Genomic DNA, 20,370 nt, shown 5'->3' on the forward strand with positions numbered 1-20,370 from the left:
CGCCCGTGGACACCAACATTCAGGGGTGCTCAGGTCTCTCATATTAAATGGACTAGCACGATAAATACAGTTGGCCCTCTGTATCCACAGACACCAGCATTCTCCAAAGAGCCCTCCTCACCAAGTCTGGCCAGGGAAATCTTAGATGCGTACCACGTATAGTTGGCTGTGTTGAAATCTTCACGAAAGTGGCATTCTTAGCTATCATACCCTAATTCAGTGGTTCTCAAAGTATGGTTCCCAGTTGGAACTTGTTAGAAATGCAAATTCCTATGTAAATAGAGGACGCTGGGGTGGGGCTCAGCAATCTGTTCTAACAGCACTAAAGCTCGAGAACCACTGCCCTAACTCCAAAAACACAAGCAAGTGTTTGCTGGAAATTAACTTGCTCCCCTGACATTTATGCAGGAGCCTCCAAGAGCAGGGATGTCTGTTTTCTTACCGCCTGCTTCCTGGAAGAGGTTTTGAAGTTGTCAACTCCAAACCTCCTTTGGAATTCCCTGAGGTTGGAGAACTGGGCTAATAAAGTTAGAGGCCCCTGTCTCGCAGAGGCTTCTTCCATGTTACGCGGTCAGCAGTTTCTGTTGGGATCCCGGGCAGCTTTTCTGGCCTGACTCTGAACACGAGTTTCTGAGCCAGCTGGGTCAGGGAGTGGGGAAGGGAATTCGCTATTTTAAATTGAAGACAGTGAATGACCCGAGGGGTTACAGACTGGAGGATAAGGTTTCACACATGGCAGCTGGAATTCATAGCTGTGGTGTCTGGAGCCTGTAGCTTTGAAAACTTGGTGAGATGCTGTTGCTTAACAAAAACCAGCCCCGGCCCACCCTCCATCCTCACCTGGACTCGGCACCATGCTGGGTCACCAAGCTTCTAGTGCACCTTGGGGTTCCCCGGACATGAAAGCTTGTTGGCCCTGACGTGCTGCTGTTACTTTAAAGAAGATTGACTTAGCTGCAGCTCACAGTATGGACCCCAGCAGCAAATGTTAATCGCTGGAGCGGTAGAGTGGGTTTCCTCTTCTTCGTAATTCAGAGGGACAGATATCCAGAGACCAGCCAGATCCCCACGTATTAGAAGCTGACCCCAGAAACCAGGGGTTAAAATTTCCCAGATAGCCAAGGCCGTCAGCAAAGAGGAGGTGCCCATTTGCCCCTGCAGTGGGGTGCTCACTGGCCTTCTAAAAGCCTGTAGACACGATGTTTGGGGGCCTTGCTGCCTGGGATTTGTGTTCCAGACTGTTCTGCGTTGTTGAACAGTGTTGTGGGTAGATTCTGGGGAGCTGGGACCGGCCCCGTCCCCCGTTGGGGCTGTTCCTGGGTGAGAGGCAACAGCAGGTAAGTGCCTGCACTGTGCCTGACACCACAGACTTGTGTCCAGTCTAACTAAACTCTTTGTCATCTCGCACACTTGTGAAGGTAAATCTTCCTGTGCTTCCAAAACCACAGGGAAGATGGGAGCCCTTCGTTCTGGTTCTAGTTTATTCACATGATTTTGAGCCAATGACTAAATCTTTCCAAATACTCTTTCTTTCTCTCTCTCTCTCTCCCATGAGAGGGCTTTAATCATTACTATTTCCAGCCAGTGGGCCTCTATGTAAAACTTTTGGGACAAAATATTGAAAGTAGTTATTTATCAAGAATATTTGGGAATCTAAAATTTCTGTATACACTATTCTGGTGTCTCCAGAGAATATCCAATTAACAAAGGAGAGGAGGGAGAGAGATGGTTCCAGAGCTTCAGCTAAGTTACAGAGGTCTGGTTGTTTACTGATTACCCTGTACAGGCTGCTAAAGCTCTCATGGGCCTAACGGTGTGACTCAGAGGTGCTGGAAGACGGTCCCCAGGACTGTCCCTGACCCCCGCACCATCATTCACTAGTTCTGATGAAAGAAGAGTTGAAAATGCCAATAAAATGTTCCATTTCTCTAGTGGTCAAATAAACGTAAACTTGAATAGCGTAGCAACACCTTTTCCACCTATTGGATGAGGGAGGATTTACAGAAATTAACTCAGGGCAAGGGAGTAGGTTGTATAACTGCTGGTGGAAGTCTAAATCTGCAAAACAGTTTTGCAGAATTTTTTAAATCTTAAAAATGCACGTAGCCCTTGACCTCCTGCAAATGTTTTGTTTGAAACAAAGTTATGCAGAAAGTAGTATGTTCAAAGTTTTTCACCAAAATGATAATTAGAACAGTGAAAAATTAGAAACAGCCTTGATGTCCAACAAGGATTATTAATTATAGCATGCATCTGTATTTGTATCTATATCTATCTTCATTAAAATTACATAATACTTAATGACATGGAATCATGTCAATTAATAATAATGACAATAATTTATAACTTAGTGGCAGTTTAAAAATAATAGAAACAGCATAAACATTATGATTCCAATTTTATAAACTATGTGTATTCACTTTTTTTAAGTCTAAAAGGGTATAAATCAAGATGATAATGGTCATTCCTAGGTAGCAGAATTATGGTTAATGTTACTTTTCTCTCTCTTTTTTTTTTTTTTGGTATTTTCTAAAATTTCTGCAATAAATATGTACTTTGTAAATTACTTCTTTTAAAACAATAAATAAAAGATTCCTGTGAAATATACCCCCATAATTGCTGCTTTAAACAACTTCCTTCCCAGAACATCTAACTGGCTGGTTTGCATTATAAAAAGGGATGAACGTTTGCTTTTTACTGATTAACGAGGAGGCCATTGCCTCTGACAAAGCCCAGAAGTGAATTTCATCTGGCGTAAAAAGGAAGAGAAGCCTTGGCAAGAGGTGAAAGGTCAGAACTGAAAGCCAGATAAAGAATTTTGGCTGGAGTATTAAGCTGGAATCACAGACCCTGTATTGTGTCAGATAACTTTCTAATTTCCAGTGTTTTCTGAGAGTGGAAATTTTTTTTTCTCTTGCGCATTCAGTTAATCATTCTTGCTCTATCCCAGAAAAATGAAACAAGTAACTAAATTCTGAAGACGGTGGCAATGGCAGTTGAAAGCAGCAATAGAAAGCCTCACTGGGCACAAATGACACTCTGCCTGTTCCTAAGAGTTGGGTGATGGGCTGGAGGGGTCAAGAGCAGAGCTGCTCTCATTTCCTTTGGTAGTGCGCCCGGAGAGATCATTTATACCGAGAACTGCGTGAAAATACCATTCTTCTTGGCTGAAAATATGTGATCAAATGTAAAGCTGAGCTTTAGAAATATTTACTTCGTGGTGGCTCGACACGCTTAGGATGGAAACGTTAGACGATGGGAGAGGAGGGGGTGAGGATGAATGGCAACTTCGTCCAGGTTAGGAGGGGCTAAAGAAAGCGTTAAGAGAGAGCCAGAGAGGAAGGCCCTGGAGGAGAAGCATTGATCCGGGTCTGCAGTAGAGCTGTGGGGTGGAGTTTCACACTGGGGCCTGGACTCTGTAGGGAGCGGGTCAGTTGAAAATGAGAGGAAGAATTACTCTGAGATCAGCCTTTGTGTGAAATATCAGAAACCAAACCACTGGGCTGCAACATTACTTTGAAATGCATCAGTAACAAACAAACAAACAAAAAAGATGGATTGGTGGACGGTTAGGAAAAATGTGTGAGAAAGCAAATATGGGAAAATGCTAAAGGTTGTGGAATGTGGGTGGTAAGTGTGTGTGGGGGTGTTCACTGTACAGTTCTCTAAACTCTCCGGAAGGTTTGAAAAAAAAATCATAGTTAAAATACTGGGAACAAAAAGAGCAACTAGATGGCAAAACCTAAACTTGTGACATTTACACAGAAAACAGGTAACATGGAATCCCACAGGAATCCCCAAATACAAAAAGGTGGGGAACCAAACCCCCGCCCTCAAACCCTTAATTATTGATCTGAGAGCTGGCCAGCATGCATTGAAAAAAATGTGTGTGTGTGTGTGTGTGTGTGTGTGTGTGTGTGTGTGTGTGTGTGTGTGTTGCCTCCATTCCCACAGGACTTGATACACATAGAGAAACACCTACAAATGCAAAAGATGAAAATGTTGGAAGGAAGCCTAGTGAGTGGCAAGGGAAGATAGGGAACTAAGATAAGACAAGATCACCCCTGGAGACACAGCCCACATGGTTCTGAACGAGTTGCTACAGGAAGACCACAGGAAAGCAAAGTGCAGAGGGGAACAGGGTCAGCTACAGTCCTCACCTTTTGCCGGGTGAGGTCATTCAGGAGGGGGACACAGTCCCCACTGTAGATACAAAAGTGTATTTGATCGGGTTGTTTCTCATACCTCCCCCAGTGAAAGCCAAGGAATACTGTAACCAAAAAGGGTTCAGGAAAAGCAGTTGGGGGAGGGTGGTGAAAAGTATTTCTTCCTGCAGGAAAAATTATCTTCTGATGATATTTGCAGCATTTTCTGATTGTATTAGCCAGATGTCTCCTTTTTGTGTAAACATGTGTTGAAAAAAATTGAGGGGGAAGGCTCAAGTTCCAAGAAGTCCCCAATTCACTTGGATTAGGGAGGTGAATGGTACCAACTTGAGAGCCCCCTTGGTTTAGGGACGTCTGGACCTATGTCATCGTAACCACTTGGATTAAAAATGATCAACAAGAACCTCATCCAAGGTCTAAGGCTTCATCTCTCACCAGCTGGTTGTGACACTGGGGAGGAAGTTTGGAATGGAATCAGGAGGTACCAGCCAGAACCCCGAGCCCTGCTTTGAATGACCACTTTGCTTTTGCTTATGTGAGAGTAGAGATTTTGTTTTGTTCATTGCTCTGTCTCTGGTGGCCAGAACCATGCCTGGCACACAGTGAGTACTCAGTAAATATTTGTTGAATGAATAAAAAGCAGTGAGTCCTTTTAAATCGTACAGACCAGGGTTCAGTTCCCTCGATCCCTAGCTCTTGTGTGGACCTTGCACAAGCCACAAAATCCCTCTGAAGGTGTGAAATAGGAGCTGAAATCCAGGCCTCTGCAGCTGAGAATAAAAGATCCCAAAGCCAGGAGTAAGAAAAACTAATTTTGTAGCATCCAGATTCCTGATTGCTCTTTAGCCTTGGAATCTGCAGTTTTTTACCGCTGCGTCGGGGAGGAAAAACTTGGAGGTGTGAGTGAAATAACATAATAAGGCCTTAGCAGAGCACCTGACATCTGGAAAACACTTGGTTAACAGCGTCCTCTCTTTCCCCTTCACTGGTTCTGTCCGCATTTCTGTCTGTTCCTTTTCTTCCAAATTTCCCAGGACTAAAATCACCCTGTCTGCTATAGTTTTCTCTCCTGCAGTGAAACCATGCTGTTAACTTCCTAATGGGCTTTCCTGTGGGGCCTCAGACCTTAGATTAGGCCAAATGTTTTAGCCTTTTAAAAAGTGGCATGAACTAGGCAGTTTGCTGCTGAAAAGGAACACTGTGCCTTGGGAAAGCCTTTCCCAGTCTCCAGCAGGAGCCACCCTCCCTCCACTACCCTCCCTCCACTGTCCTCCCTCCACTGTCTGGCATTGGGTCTGATCATCTTCAGCTGTTTTTCAGTTCACGGCAAGGCTTCCTCGCCTCTGGCAATTCCAGTGGTTTGTGCTTGGGGAGATTTCCAGAGGGCGCTGTCCTGATTCCACACAGAGGGGCTTCCTAGAGCAGAGGATCTGGGATGCCTGCCAGGTAACTCAGGAGCCTGGAGGCCTGAAGCCTGGAAGGTTGAGGAGCCAGACCTGCCTCAGGGAAACAGATTCCCTTTGGGAAACTTTTCCTCACACGCAGGGTGCAGAGCCCTGCAGTTTGAGGAGGAGCCAGTCTTTCCATCTGCTGAACAAGCCAGTTGCTAAAAACAGGAGACCAGACATCATCCTGCCCTGCAGAGACACTGTCTCTGGAAGCATCTGGTGGTTCTGAAACCGTCTTCCTGTTCATCAGAAAGACACAGGCTCCACCCTGGGTCCAGGTGCCATGTGGCTTGCAGTTCCTCCTGATTCCTTCCTGATACACCTATTGATGACACAGAAAAGTAACAACAGGCTGCCAAAAACCAAGAAGGATTGACAAATACCAGGATCTTGGAAGCATCAGCTGATGGCAGTGAGAAGACAGAGCTGGACCGCGGGGCTCTGTCCAGGATGTAGCTCATGCTGTGAAGGTTCATGGAGAGGAACCACACCCCACACCCCTGAGAAAAGTCAGAAGTTACTATAGTTTATACCTTCTCTATTGTTTAGTTCCTGACTCTTGTACTTGAAGCAAATTCCAGCTGATGGGCCTCTTTTTTTTTTTTTTTTTCCTACTCTCAGCTACAGGCCTCAGAGGTGGGCTTTTGTAAGTCCATCTCTCTCTCTCTTTTCCCCCCCCGTATCCATGTAGAGAAAGAAAACATGGGAATAAAATCAGATGGGAAATAGGGGAAACGGGCATGATTTCAGTGCATCCCAGTAAGTCTACTCCCCCAAAGCAAAGTGCTTTAAGGAGGGTGCTCTGGGAGCTGTGCATACTGGAGAGCACTTTCTGTCTTGAGTCTCTGAGGAGGAGATGAACTTTGCTAGAGCAAGGGTTCTGAATCACTGGCAGCTGTGCCTTTGCCCTGTCCCCTCCCACAGTGGGTACAGGAAGGAGACACATCCTTTATGAAGGTGGACAGAAAATGGGACCACTGCCAATCTACTCATAACGTCTGTTGAAGTTTCATCATTGGTCTGGGCAAACTTTTTCCTTATTCAAGGATGAATAAAGACAAAAAAAGACTGCGTGGAAAAGTCCTGCAAGACAAGATAAAGGCAATAGCTTCTAAAGACCCAGAAGCAGTGTCTACTTTTAGAAAATCACCTACAACAGGCTCCAGAAGAGAATTTTGGGGAAATGTGTGGCATCCTCAGTATACTACAAAAAGACATGGCCTCCCTGGAACAGGAACAGAAAAACGTAAGGAAAAGATGGGTTGATGTGAAAAGGCAACAGAAAGAAAAAAAAGATATGGATTAAATGAAGAAAGGTTTTGAGGAAATAAAATCCAGCAGCAGAGCTCAAATCCAAATTAGCAGGAGTATAGAAGAGTATTAATGTGTGGGAAGCTGAATAATGCCCCCGCCCACAAAGATATCCATACCCTAATCTCTGGAATCTGTGAACACTACTTTACATGACAAAAAACGACTTTGCAGATGTGATTAAGTTGAGGATCTTGAGAGATGGAGAGGTTATTCTGGATTATCCACATAGACCCTAAATGCAATCACAGGTGTTCTTGTGAGAGATAGGCAGAGGGAAATTTGATGATGAAAGAGAAGGCACTGGGACCACAGAGGCAGAGATTGTAACGATGTGACCACAAGCCAAGGAATGCTGGCCGCCACCAGCAGCTGGAAGAGGCAGAGAATGGACTCTAGAGCCTCCAGAAGGAGTACGGCTGTTCTGATAACTTCATTTCGGCCCAGTGATACTGATTCTTAGACTTCAAGCCTCCTGAACTGTGAGAGAATGAATTTCTGTGGTGGGAAGTCACCGAGTTTGTGATAATTTGCTAGAGCAGTCACAGAATACTAATACAAATGCTATGGAAAATCAAACCAGTGATGTGGGTTCAGGAAAAAGAAACTTGAGAAACTATTCTGGAAAATACAAGAAAGAGAAAGAGAGACAAGATTTAGATGTGGAAGACGGAACTGACAGCCCACATTCAGCTTATCGGTGTTGGTGATTATTGGCATCAGATACTTCCCTGAGCTGACGAGAGACTGTGTGTAAATGTAAACAGCTCACTAACCATATTCTGAACAAACTCAGGGGAAAGAGGCCCACATCGGGGCACACCCCGGGGAAAATACAGAACAACAAGGATAAAGGGGAGAAAAAAAAACATTTCACAAGTGCCCAGAGGAAAGAATAATAAAAATCAAGCTGACTTTAGGTCTGTTCTCTATAACAAAGAGTCTGTGTCTACTGAACCTGTCAGATTAGGCCACAAGGGGGTTTTTGTTTGTTTGTTAGTTTTTAAGTTCAGATATATTCATGCCTATCTGGGTTGAGAATCTGAAACATTAAAAGTTCTTTTGGGGCTTCCCTGATGGCGCAGTGGTTGAGAGTCCGCCTGCCGATACAGGGGACATGGGTTCGTGCCCAGGTCTGGGAAGATCCCACATGCCGCGGAGCGGCTGGGCCCGTGAGCCATGGCCGCTGAGCCTGCGCGTCTGGAGCCTGTGCTCTGCAACGGGAGAGGCCACAACCGCAAGAGGCCTGCGTAAAGCAAAAAAAAAAAAAAGGTCTTTTGATTATCAAGTGAGTTTGCCAAACCATCTATAAAGTTTTGGGGATTATGTTGTAACCCAACTACTTTATACTTGACTGAGATGTCTTCTGTGTATGAAGCCCATCAGAAAGGCATTCTCAGACATTCAAGGGCTTGGGAAAATAAGCATGTTCCTTTCTTTAAAATGTAAAGATATGTTGCAGAAGCCGAAGTGGTAAAGCAGAATAGAGCTCAAGAATAGGTAGCATAGGCACTGTAATCAGTAAACCTAGAGAGCAGTTTAAATTATTATTAAAGTCTGGTGATCAAACAAATACAAATGTCAGAAATTGTTCTTAAAATAAGCTATAGAATGGAAAGGCAACAGTATGCCTGTGTTCTGGGCCGACACCCTGGAGTGTTGTTAACAGAGATCAAAAAGGGAAGAGGAGGTAAAGGTTTGTTACGTTGCTTGTCTGAAATAGTGTTGGTAACAAAAAGAGCTATTTCCTGTATTATTCTAATCTTCAGAGAAGTGTTAATGGCTAAAGAAAGACTCTGAAGAGTATTGGTACCAATATCTGCCATTTTTGGAGGTTTACTCTGAGCTAACCAACATGCTACAAACTTTACCTTCATCATCTCCACTCAAGGCCCCAGGTGTAGATGCCAGATCCTTTCCCTCCCACCCACTGTTCTTAAGGTTCCTTAAGATCCTGCACCAGTAGGTGGTACAGCTTGAACCCCAGGCCGACCGACTCCAGAGCTCTTCCCTATCCCCTAATATGAAAAACTTACAGGTAAACACTGGGAGATCCAAAAACAAGTTCTGGAACTACCCAAACACTGGGGAATAGAAAAGGAAAACTCATCATAAAGTAGACCAAAAAAATGTATCAATAGTTTGTTTGTTTGTTTATTTTTGACTGTGTTGGGTCTTCAGTGCTGTGCACAGGCTTTCTCTAGTTGTGGCAAGCGGGGGCTACTCTTCGTTGTGGTGCGCGGGCTTCTTATTGCAGTGGCTTCTCTTGTTGCGGAGCATGGGCTCTAGGCGCGTGGGCTTCAGTAGTTGTGGCTCGCAGGCTCTAGAGCGCAGGCTTAGTAGTTGTGGCGCCTGGGCTTAGTTGCTCCGCAGCATGTGGAATCTTCCCGGACCAGGCCTTGAACCCATGTCCCCTGAATTGGCAGGCGGACTCTCAACCACTGTGCCACCAGGGCAGTCCCTGAATATATTTTTAAAAGTAGGAAAGGTACAGGGTACTTTCTCTAACCACAGTGGACTTAGAATTACAGAAAATACAAAATTATAAAATTTAAAACCCAAAGACTTAGAGAAAAGCACAATCCAAATACTGTGGAGTCCAGTAAGAGACCAAATCTGCAACTGCAGACTAGATGGAAAGTAACAAGAAGGCTAAATAAGGAAATTTGAAGCAAGGACAAATACTTACCAAGAGAAAAATTCATGGCTTTATATGTAAGAAATCATTTAAATAAATGAATATGCAACTTAAGAAGGCAAGCAGAGAGGCTAACGAAAACAGTGGGAAGTTGGAGAAAGGAATTAATGAAGATAAATGTTGACCTTAATTAATTAGAAAAAAATGGTAGGCTTGATAAATCCTGTTGCTGATTTTCTCAGAAGACCAACAAAGTAGACTGATTTCTCACAAATCTAAGTTTTTAAATGAGAAAAAATACCTATACACATTAATGAGGAAGGGGGCATGACCACAGAAGCAGAAGCAGTTTTTAAGTTAAAAATGATTACTAGTACAATTCTGTGCTCAAAATTAGAAAATCTGAATGGATTGGACAATCTGCTAAGAAATTTCTAGGAAATGGAAATTACTGTAATTGATTCAAGCAGTTGAAAACCTGAGTAGAACAAAAACCACGGCACTGTCATCAGAGAAGTTTCCTGCCCACTGTTTTGCAGACTAGTTCTTGCAAACCTGCCAAGAAGAGTTACCCAAGCTAAATTCTGTGTAGACTGTTCTGGTGCTAATATAATAATTCAGCACTTGGCTTTGGAGAGGAACAACGAGATGCAAGCATGTTTGGCGGTGATGGGATGAAATGCTGTGGAGGACGCATGTGAGAAGAACCCTGCCTTCCCTGGGAGCCAGTCCCTTCTTCCCAGGTGTGCACCCACCTGCATCCAGAGTGATGCCCCGCTATGTTTTCCCAACCCTGAGCCAGTGGTGGGAGACAATAAAGCATTAGGGGAAATGAGTCTGAACCTAACACCCATGGCATCTTCTAAAATTTGGTGATCAAAGGAGAGAAGTCGTCCTTACTTTGCTCAGGGGAAGGTAACGTGTAGCCTTCCTTGAGAAAGGGACGTGTTCAGACAACTGGATTGACACGGTTGCTGAATTTGAATTTTGTGAAATCTCGTAAGTCCCCCCACCCAGGGGCACGTGAGTAGAGAGTGGCCATTGCCGGTGGCCACTGGCCCCGCCTTCTATTCTACCTTCTCTCCTCTTGGCCCCCTTCTTCCTTGTTGGAAGGCTGCCTGTCCCACTCGCCCAGTTTTATCCTGTTGTCGCTAACTCTAGTCTCCTGCTGAAGGTGCACATGGAAACCCTGCTCCCTTCACTGGCCTGGCTGCCAGGCCTGGGGACAGTTTGGGCTGGTGCACTGGACACAGAGCTGGTGTCCCCAAGAATTTCACGCTCCTTCCCATTTTTTCCTTCAGAAGAGGTTGTGGAAATACTGTATTACAAAACAAAATCACCCCGGCACCATTTAGGACTTTCTTGACCTTCACTTTTCCCCAAATCATTGCAAATGGGGATTATGCTCTTGGAGAAAAGCTGGATCCTCTGATGATACCGTAAGGGGAGGGGGAGGGGAGAGGAGAGGAGGGGAGGGCAGGGGCGGTGGGAGCAAGAGAGAAGGAGGAAGAGGAGGGAAGAAGCCTTGAGAGGGGTGGTTGTCTGCACTTTAATAATTCCACGCACTTGGTAAGATGAGGACCTCTCGGCTTTGCCTTCTGCCCCTGGGCATCGTGCTGGGGGACTTGCCACCCTACCTGTTCTACCTCGAGTTTAATCTCATTATTTCCCCTTCTCCGCCTGTCATCCATCCTCTCCTCACCCACTGAAACCTGGCTTCTCTCTACCACCTCCTGAAACTTCTCTCTCCCAGATTACCAGCCCCAACTTCCCTGGCCTTCCTCAGAATCAGAGCCATTGCCCCCCTCCCCCCGCCCGACTTCTTGTATCGCCCTCTCCCCTTGGCTCCTGGGCCACGGGCTCTGGGTTTTCCCTCCACCTTCCTGGCGGTTCCTTCTCTGTTTCCCTGACAGGCCCTGTTCCTCTGCCTGCCTCTTTAGAGAGTAAATCTTTTTTTTTTAAATAAATTTATTTATTTTTGGCCTCATTGGGTCTTCGTTGCTGTGCGCGGGCTTTCTCTAGTTGCGGCAAGCGGGGGCTACTCTTCGTTGCGGTGCGTGGGTTTCTCATTGCAGTGGCTTCTCTTGTTGCGGAGCACGGCCTCTAGGTGTGCGGGCTTCAGTAGTTGTGGCTCGCGGGCTCTAGAGCACAGGCTCCGTAGTTGTGGCACAAGGGCTTCGTTGCTCCGTGGCATGTGGGATCTTCCCGGACCAGGGCTTGAACCCATGTCCCCTGTACTGGCAGGCAGATCCTTAACCACTGCGCCACCAGGGAAGTCCTCTGCCTGCCTCTTAAGTGGCAATGGCCCTTGGTCTTCTGTTCCTCTGCACAGGCTCCTGGGCTCTGGATGTGGACATCAGGAGCACCATCCTTGTGCTCCTGGTGTCCACACCCAGAGCCCAGAACTTGCTGAGGGACAGCCAGCTGCTGTTCACACACCACTGAGGGATCCCACAGGCCCCAAAGTTAGTGTGTCCAAGACATAACTCACCATCAGCAGCCCACGTAGATGGTCCCTTCAGCCCCCAGTTTCACAGGCTAGGAGCTGCGAGGATATTTCCCTCACATCCCTCATATGTTTCTTCATCAGGTCCTGCCAGCTCCTGATCTGTCTGGAATTAGCTCAGTGCCTTTCCCTGCACCAGCCTCCATCATCTCTTCCCGGGACCCATCTCAGGTCTTGCTGCCTCCGGTCTTGTCCCCCGTGCCTCCCCACCCCCATCCCTTCTCCACATCAGAGCCATTTTTTTTTTTTTTTTTTGCGGTACACGGGCCTCTCACTGTTGTGGCCTCTCCCGTTGCGGAGCACAGGCTCCGGACGCGCAGGCTCGGCGGCCATGGCTCACGGGCCCAGCTGCTCCGCAGCATGTGGGATCTTCCCAGACCCGGGCACGAACCCGTGTCCCTTGCATCGGCAGGCGGACTCTCAACCACTGCGCCACCAGGGAAGGCCCCCCAGAGCCATTTTTATACCTTTACTGGGCATCTTCTGTGTCCCGGGCCCTCTACCACACCACAGCCCTAGATCATCGGTGGCCACTCCTTGCCCCCAAAGGACAGACCAAACGCCTTAATATGGCTTAACAAACCCTCTAAGAGGCCTGGCCCGGCCTGCTTCTGCAGAATAATCTTTCAGCACCTGCACCACGCCCCAGGCACCCTGTGTGCCCTGGCCAGCGTGCAGTCCCTGCGGGGCCCTGCCTGACCTCCCACCTCGTGCCTTTGCTCATGCTATTCCTGCCACCCCACCTCTCTGCCTTGTAAGCCCGTAGGTGTCAGCTTAGCAGCCACTTCCCAGGAAGCCTCCCAGGTTTATTATGCTCTTGCAGAGGGCCTCAAAGCACCCCGAGTTTGCCTCTAGAGAGCTCTCCTCACGTGGCTGATGTGTTACTTACCTGGTTCCTCCCTTACACTCAGAAGTTTGAAGGCAGAGTCTGCATTGTATCATTGTATTGTTGTACATCATCGTGTCCTCAGCATCCAATAGCGCCTGGTACGTAATACATATCCCTTAAATATCTTATCTGCGCAGTGAACGTGTGGCTCCATGTATCACACCCTTTCTGCATTTATTGAAATCTGCTGTATCTCATGCACTATACTATAATAAATGCAGTGGAAACTCAAAGCGCCAGAGTCCTCAGAGAAAGGGAGCGAGAGTGAATTCTTGCTTCTGGTGCCCTGTAGCTCATAAGCTGTTCTGGAAGCGTGAGTTTCTGTGTAGTTGGGAGTTCACTCTTGAAGTGCTTTTGCTACACCAGGAGAGTTACATTTTATCCGCCTTTTCAGGGGTCACTGAGGATCATTCAGTCTGCAGCTCTAAGCCACCCCCCAGGCTGCAGGGGTGCCCTCCGTCTTCTGTCCCTTTAACTTTGCTGCTTTTCTTCCCTGCTGTCACTGGCTTCCTGGCACCTTCCCCATCACCACTTCAAATTACGTTACAGACCTCACTGTGCCAGCCACTATCTAGCTGAATAAGACATCTGCCCTCAAGCGCCTCACCTCCTTGTAGCTTACTTAGCAGACATTAATTGCATGCATTCTAGGTCCTTCTAAGTGCTGCCCATCTTGACTTCAGAACTTGGCCTTGAAATGGCCATTTTTCTAAATAAATCACGGCTGTCAGCTGCTTTTGTGTGATTTGCCTCTCTTCTCAAAGTCAAGTGCGAAAAAGAAATTGCAGCTCCCATCTGATGGGAGCCCTGCTGTTTTCAGGGGATGCTGACCAGGCACCAGGCCACCCGAGAGACATGCGCTGTTTAGCGCAGCTCTGTGGTCCACGTTGGAACCCAGGAGAGTCTCAGAGAGACGTACCTCCCTGGGCTTGGGCCCTAGCAGGGACCATATTGCATTCATTTTGTTTTCCTGGTGCCTGGTGCCAGTATATATTTGTAGAATTAGCAAAAGGACAGAAAGAGGGAAGGAAGGAGGGAGAAGTGGAGAAAGGAAGGGAGGGAAGGGGGAGCAAAGTCGAAACTGAGAGATGAGATTCCCTTCCAGGGTAAGAAGGTAGAGGTGTCGAATGGAGGATTTGGGAAATGGGCTCATTGCGTCTTCGTGTGTGTGAAATTTCCTCCCAGGGAGTATCTGATGTGCTAGAAGAATTTGATACCATCAGTACTGAAATAAATACTCCAGACTTGAAGAGTTTCCCATAAGGTAAGAACTAACAGTAGGATAGCTATATAACAGGAAACATCTCGAATACTCTTAAAGATTATAGCTCTAAGGAGGAAAAAAACACAACTTCCTGAAGAAATCCAATGTTATGAGCAGCTGTTGCAGTAACTTCTGATTAACATGTATTGTTTCCATTTTGAAACTCAAACCTTCTAGATTTGAGCGTCCTATCCTCTTTTCTCCATCTTTTCCATCTTTTCTCCTTTGTGTTGCTGGGTTTTAGTAGTGTGAAAAGGTTTCTATTTTTTTTCCTGCCCCTACCCAATACATGAATCCTATTTGGTATTGGTTTTAGAGCAAAAGTTAAATTGGTTTAATCTCACATGTCAACTTCAGTAGATTGGTTGTGGTTCACTGGAGAGTTCAGAAAGATTCTGAAGCTGTATCTAAGTTAAAAGGGGGTGAGTTCCGTGGAAAGAGGTGAAGAGGATTGGAGAGTGTACATGCCAAGTATTTGCCATTCCCGTTCAAGAGGAAAGTAAACTGGTGAGAGCAGGGACTAACATCCTTCAGGTTTTGACTAAGAAGAGTCAACTGAAGTTGTTTTAATTTCGTCTTCATTCAAAGCCTCAAACTGTTGGTTTTCAGATCATGTTCTACAGTGGTTTGAATGTAGTATCTTTGTGAATAGGGAGAAGAAGAGAGCTGAGTGTATTAACAGTGTTTAAACCTTTTCTCTAACCTGTCGATATCTGATACCTGATCCTAAACTGGACTTCATGACCATAGAGAAGGGCAGGAATGAGAAACTATTTTCAAAATTCCTCCAGTAAAAGTATTTTCCAGTGGTTATTTCAGAAGTAGTTTAAGCTTCTGAAACTTGATCTACAACTGGAGTCTCCTTAGCCTATAACTTGCTGTCCAAATTGATAACCTGGGATCTAGAGGTGTGCATTGGCAATCATAGTGCACTGACAAGTAGCCAATAGCTTTGACCTGCCACCAGACACATCCTGGCAGACATTTCTACAAATGCACATAGCACCGTTCACCCTGGGGAAGACACACAGTCATCTCACTGGAGGCCTTCCTTTTCAAGTGAGAAACTGAGGCTTGCCAGTGATTTTAGCTGTTCACACTGATAGCGACTTGGCCTCTAAGCCCCTGGGCCCTGCCTGGAGGCCAGTAAATATTCCTGACTGTCCTTCCTGTGTCAGTTATAGACACTGCAGATGTAGTGAGAAGACCCTTGAGCTCCCAGTGTCAAAGAGCTTCCAGTGCTGGTTGGGAGGAAACAGACAAAAGCACCCTAACAAATGTTTTAAGGTACCAGTAAGTGCACTGGAAAAAAACACCCAAAAACGAACCTGGTGACCAGGGATGCTGCTTGGAAGAGGCAGCATTTGCACTTAGACTGAAATGATGCAATGGGATGCAGTCGGTGTTGTCAAGATCTTGGGGAAGACTGTTCCAAGCCAGAGAAACAACAAAAGGAAACCCGTCCAAGAGACGAAGGAAAGTCAGTGATTGGAGCAGAGGGAATGCCCAGGGTCCTGTCCATTAGCCCTGATGCCTGCTAACTTGTTGTTGGTAGTGGTGATGGTTTCCTGTAGGCCTTGAAAACCTTTATTGCACTTGCTGAAGTTGCTTTAAAGTAAACCTTTGCATTTGGTTGGACAGTGCTTGCTTAGCTGTGCAGAGAGATTATGAAGAATTCGTAGATGGAGGTGAATCTTATCATGGGCATAACCCCTTTTGATGGAGGTGTGTGGTACAGATGGGGCCCATTTCTGCTCCAGAGAACCTGTGCAAGTTGGTGGGGACACAGTGACCAGCGACCACAAGCAGATTAACTGGGTGGGGAAGGAGCACGATGACACCATCGACAGCTGACCCACCCCTAAACAGTCTCGTTGAGCTCCTGCTTCCTCCTGTGTGCTGGCCTGTCCAGCCTTGGCCGCCTGCTCACTGTGTCCGCAAACACTTCAAAAGCAATTTGTCACAAAAAGGAAAATACCTCCCCTGTAAAACCTGCTCCCACGTCTGAATTCCCTCACTTAAGCTGCTGGCTGCAGTCTGGACTCTGGTCCCTAAACTGGAAACTGATGAATTGTGTACACTCGAGCCCTTTCTCTCCCCTTGGTGCCTTTGCCCCCCCTGTCTCCCTGCGGATCACCTTTCTCCCCAGTCCCCTCCCCTGGCAAGGCTAACCCGGTCCCTCCTGCAGGAAGCCACCTCTGACCTTGGCCTGGCTGGGCTCCCCTCTGTGCCCCAGAAAGTCCACTCGGCACCCTACTGGTCCTCTTCTGCTCTGACTGTGGCCTCCAAGAGGCTGTGAGCTCCTCGTGGGCAGGCAGCAGGTCACAGTCATCAGGTGCCCTCGACCGCCTGCACACAGTAGGGCTCAATCCATGTACGGTATAAATGAGCAGCTGATCAGGCCCTCTTCATAAGGAGTGATTTAAGCTATTTGTTTGTTCTCATCAAAGGGACATCAAGGGAAGATTAATGCTGAACATGGGCAACTATTTTCTTCTTTATATCCCTCTGAATTTATTCAGGTTGCTTACATAAGCAGCTATCAATTACTTTTAGAAATTTTTGTGGTGAAATGTACGTAACATAAAATTTACTGTTTCAACCATTAGTAAGTATACAATTCAGTGACATTAAGTACATTCACATTGTTGTGCCACCATCACCACCATCTACAGAATTTTTTCCCAAACAGAAACTCCATACCCATTAAACAATAACTCCCCGTTCCTCCCTCCCACAGCCCCTGACAATAGATAGAGACAACGATTCTACTGTCTGTCTCTTTGGGTTTGACTAGTCCAGGGACTTCATGTAAGTGGAGTCATATAATATTTGTCCTTCTGTGTCTGGCTTATTTCATTTAGCATAATGCCTTCAAGGTTCCTCTGTGTCATAGCATGTGCCAGAAGTTCCTTCTTTTTTTTTGTTTTTTTTTTTTGCGGTACGCGGGCCTCTCACTGTTGTGGCCTCTCCCGTTGCGGAGCACAGGCTCCGGATGCGCAGGCTCAGCGGCCATGGCTCACGGGCCCAGCCGCTCCACGGCATGTGGGATCTTCCCAGACCAGGGCACAAACCCGTGTCCCCTGTATGGGCAGGCGGACTCTCAACCACTGCGCCACCAGGGAAGCCCCAGAAGTTCCTTCTTTTTAAGGCTGAATAATATTTCATCATATATTAAATGTGGACCATATTTTGTTTATCCATTCATCCATTGATGGATATTTAAATCGTTTTCACCTTTTGGCTCTTGTGAACAATGCTGCCATGAACGTGGGTGTGCAAATAACTGTTTGAGTCCCTGTTTTCAACTCTTCTGGGTATATGCCCGGAAGTGGAATTGCTGGATCACATGGTAAAATCACTTTTACAACTTAGAAACATTTTTAATAGTTCTGAAATGGTCATTTCAGTTCAAGCCAAAGGTTACCTTGAGGTGGGAGGTGATTCAGAAATGCAGGCTAAAATTTCAGACTTTTGTTCCTGTGACTTGTCTGATGCTTGGTGATATAAAATGTTTTGTTTTTAAGTGTGGTTTTAATTTTTTCTTACAGCATCAAGCTGCTAGCTGTGCAAGAACTACTTGACAGAGAGGCCCTGGAAAAGGTAAATATTTTGTGCCTCTTACCCCAGATTTACAAACTTAGAGCAGAGTGCCACACACAGGAAAAACTCAACTCCCTGTCACCAGAGACAGCACTTATAGCAGAGTTGATCTGTTATTTTGTGTTCTTAACAGTCAGTGAACCTTGCAAAATTTTCATCAACACGCCCCACATTGCTCATAGGCTATTAACACTTGCAAACTCTTCCTTGCTTGACTCTTTCAGAGTTGAGTAAAAGCAGAGGCTCGCCCTGCTGTGGGCCAAGCTCTGGAGCAGGCTTTCTGTGCCTGGAAATACCGCACACAGGACGCCGCCCACATGCCAGATGCTGTGCTTCCCTCCATCTCTGCTTGTGTGTGTTCTTATCTGGGCTTATGGATGGTAGAATTGAAGCAGCAAGGTTAGGGAACTTGCCAGAGGAAAATTACCTAAGTGGCAGAGTAAGGATTTGAGCCCCAGAATTTCATTTCCAAAACCAATGCCTTTTCTGTTTAATAGGCTAGTTCATGAGTTTGAGCCCCTGTGGGGACTACTTCTGAGCATTGGGAAACTCCCTCCCACCTAAGCCCTGGAAGCAGCTATCCAGTGTGTCTCGGTTTTCTACGTTCAAGTCAAGTACTCAGCTGGGGATCTTTTGCCAGTTATGGGTTCAAGTTCTGTGTGGTGGGCTCCAACAAGCAGGCTGGGCAGGTGCCGAGGAGGCCCAAGTGCCACCCCACGGGCCTCCCAACTCATACCAAGCTGCTCCCCTGGGTGGCTCAGGACTCTTCCCCAGTATGTGGCTGTGGGCGTTAGTTCAAATGTATAAGGTTGACGTAGAAGAAAATGGTTAGGGAGATAAGCACCCAAACAATATTATCTTATTTGTAGAATTTAAAATGTTTGGATTAGCGATCCATCTGCTGGTTGGCACTAAAGCAAATAAAGTCTTTAAGCACCAAGTGGTGGTGGGGGGGGGGAGGGGGAGGTGTCTGAGCTCTGGCTCTGAATTTAACGTCCCTGCAGCCTCATTGGTAACACAGGTAGGACAAGGGTGGGGCTGCCTGCCTGACCTCAGAGAGGTGACATGAGTCGGTGCAGTGGATGGGCGTTCTAAATGCCAAAGCACTCCACTCATATTAATTCTTAATTACTCATTGTAATTCTTTAATCCAGCCATGAAAACAGACTAAGTCCACGTTATTATATATGAAGATTCTTTGTATGTTTTTGAAACTTTTAAAAAGTTACTTCTCCAAAACCAATTCTCTTCTCAGTGTTCACTACAGGTAATTGTTTTACTCCTCAATTCTCATCCACCTGACTAGTTAAAGAACCACAAGGAAAGATCTTTGTGGACCATAGAGCTTTGCTACTCCAAGTGTGGTCTGCAGACCAGTAGCATCGTAAGCTTGTTAGAAACGCAGAATCTCAGCCCCTACCCAGACCTCCTGATTCAGTTTGCATTCTCACAAGACCCCAGGTGATTCTTGCGCACCAAAGTCCAAGAAGTTCTCCCTGAGGAGTAACATTTACTATCACCATCTCTGCTGTTGACTAGACCATCTTCACAGAGAACCTCTGAGGTGTCAGCTTTTTTGCTTTTGTGGCAATCAAGCTCCTTTTTTTCACACCAAAAGTGAAGTAAACACCATAAGTCTATTTGTAAGAACCCAGTTTCTTTTGTTTTCTTGGTTTTTTTTGTGTTTTCCATTCTTTTTTTTTTTTTAATTGAAGTATAGTTGACTTACAGTGTTGTGTTAGTTTCAGGTGTACAGCAAAATGATTCAGTTATTCATATATATATACCTCTTCTTTTTCAGACTTTTCCATTATAGGTTATACAAGATATTGAATATAGTTCCCTGTGCTATAGGTCCTTGTTGATTATCTATTTTATATATAGTAGTGTGTATCTGTTAATCCCAAACTCCTAATTTATCCATCCCCCTCTTCCGCTTTGGTAACCATATGTCTGTGAGTCTGTTTCTGTTTTATAAATAAGTTAATTTGTACCATTTTTTAGATTCCACATATAAGTGATACCGTATGATATTTGGTAAGAACCCAGATTTTATCTTTAGTTTGCCTGCTTCTTCCTTTCATTAAGAAGATAGTCTCATTTAACTTAATAGGTAGAGCCAGCAAGAATGACCTCAGTTAAACACACATCCTGCAAACCTCACACCTCTTCAACGGTCTTTGCAGCTGGGCTTCAAATGGCACCGTGCTTTCGGGTTTTGCAATTACTAAACTCCTGAGGTCCCACCACGGTAGGACTGGTCACTTTTAGACAGTCTTTCTCTTATAAGAGGGAAGCTATTCTGAAGGGGTCATTTCCCTCACAGCTACTTGCAGGTTCAACCTGACCAGTAAAATATTTAAATTATGTAAAACATAATATAAAAGGCTAAAAAGCAGCCGCAGTGTTTTGGAGTCTCCTAGACTTCTAGTGCTTTTTCTCCCTAATATTAGACATTGTTATTATGATCTTAGCGTTTCAGTTAAAAATTACCAGCCATTTGCCTGACTTGTACTTTCCTTGGCTTTAGGTAGAGAGCCTGTCC

The 20,370-nt window shown here is 45.8% G+C and overlaps 1 protein-coding gene across 3 annotated transcripts in view; it reads left to right on the top strand.

Moving 5' to 3' along the window:
- The window catches only part of EEPD1 (endonuclease/exonuclease/phosphatase family domain containing 1), a 116,670-nt gene that overhangs the window by 56,910 nt on the left and 39,390 nt on the right, over nucleotides 1–20,370 (top strand). For all 3 annotated transcript variants that reach the window (XM_060020722.1, XM_060020719.1, XM_060020721.1), the window contains one exon: nucleotides 17,774–17,825. In XM_060020722.1, coding sequence (XP_059876705.1) covers nucleotides 17,774–17,825 — 52 coding nt within the window. The remainder of the gene's footprint in view (nucleotides 1–17,773; nucleotides 17,826–20,370) is intronic.

This window comes from Delphinus delphis, chromosome 9, assembly GCF_949987515.2.
Source record: "Delphinus delphis chromosome 9, mDelDel1.2, whole genome shotgun sequence".
Classification (NCBI taxonomy): domain Eukaryota; kingdom Metazoa; phylum Chordata; class Mammalia; order Artiodactyla; family Delphinidae; genus Delphinus; species Delphinus delphis.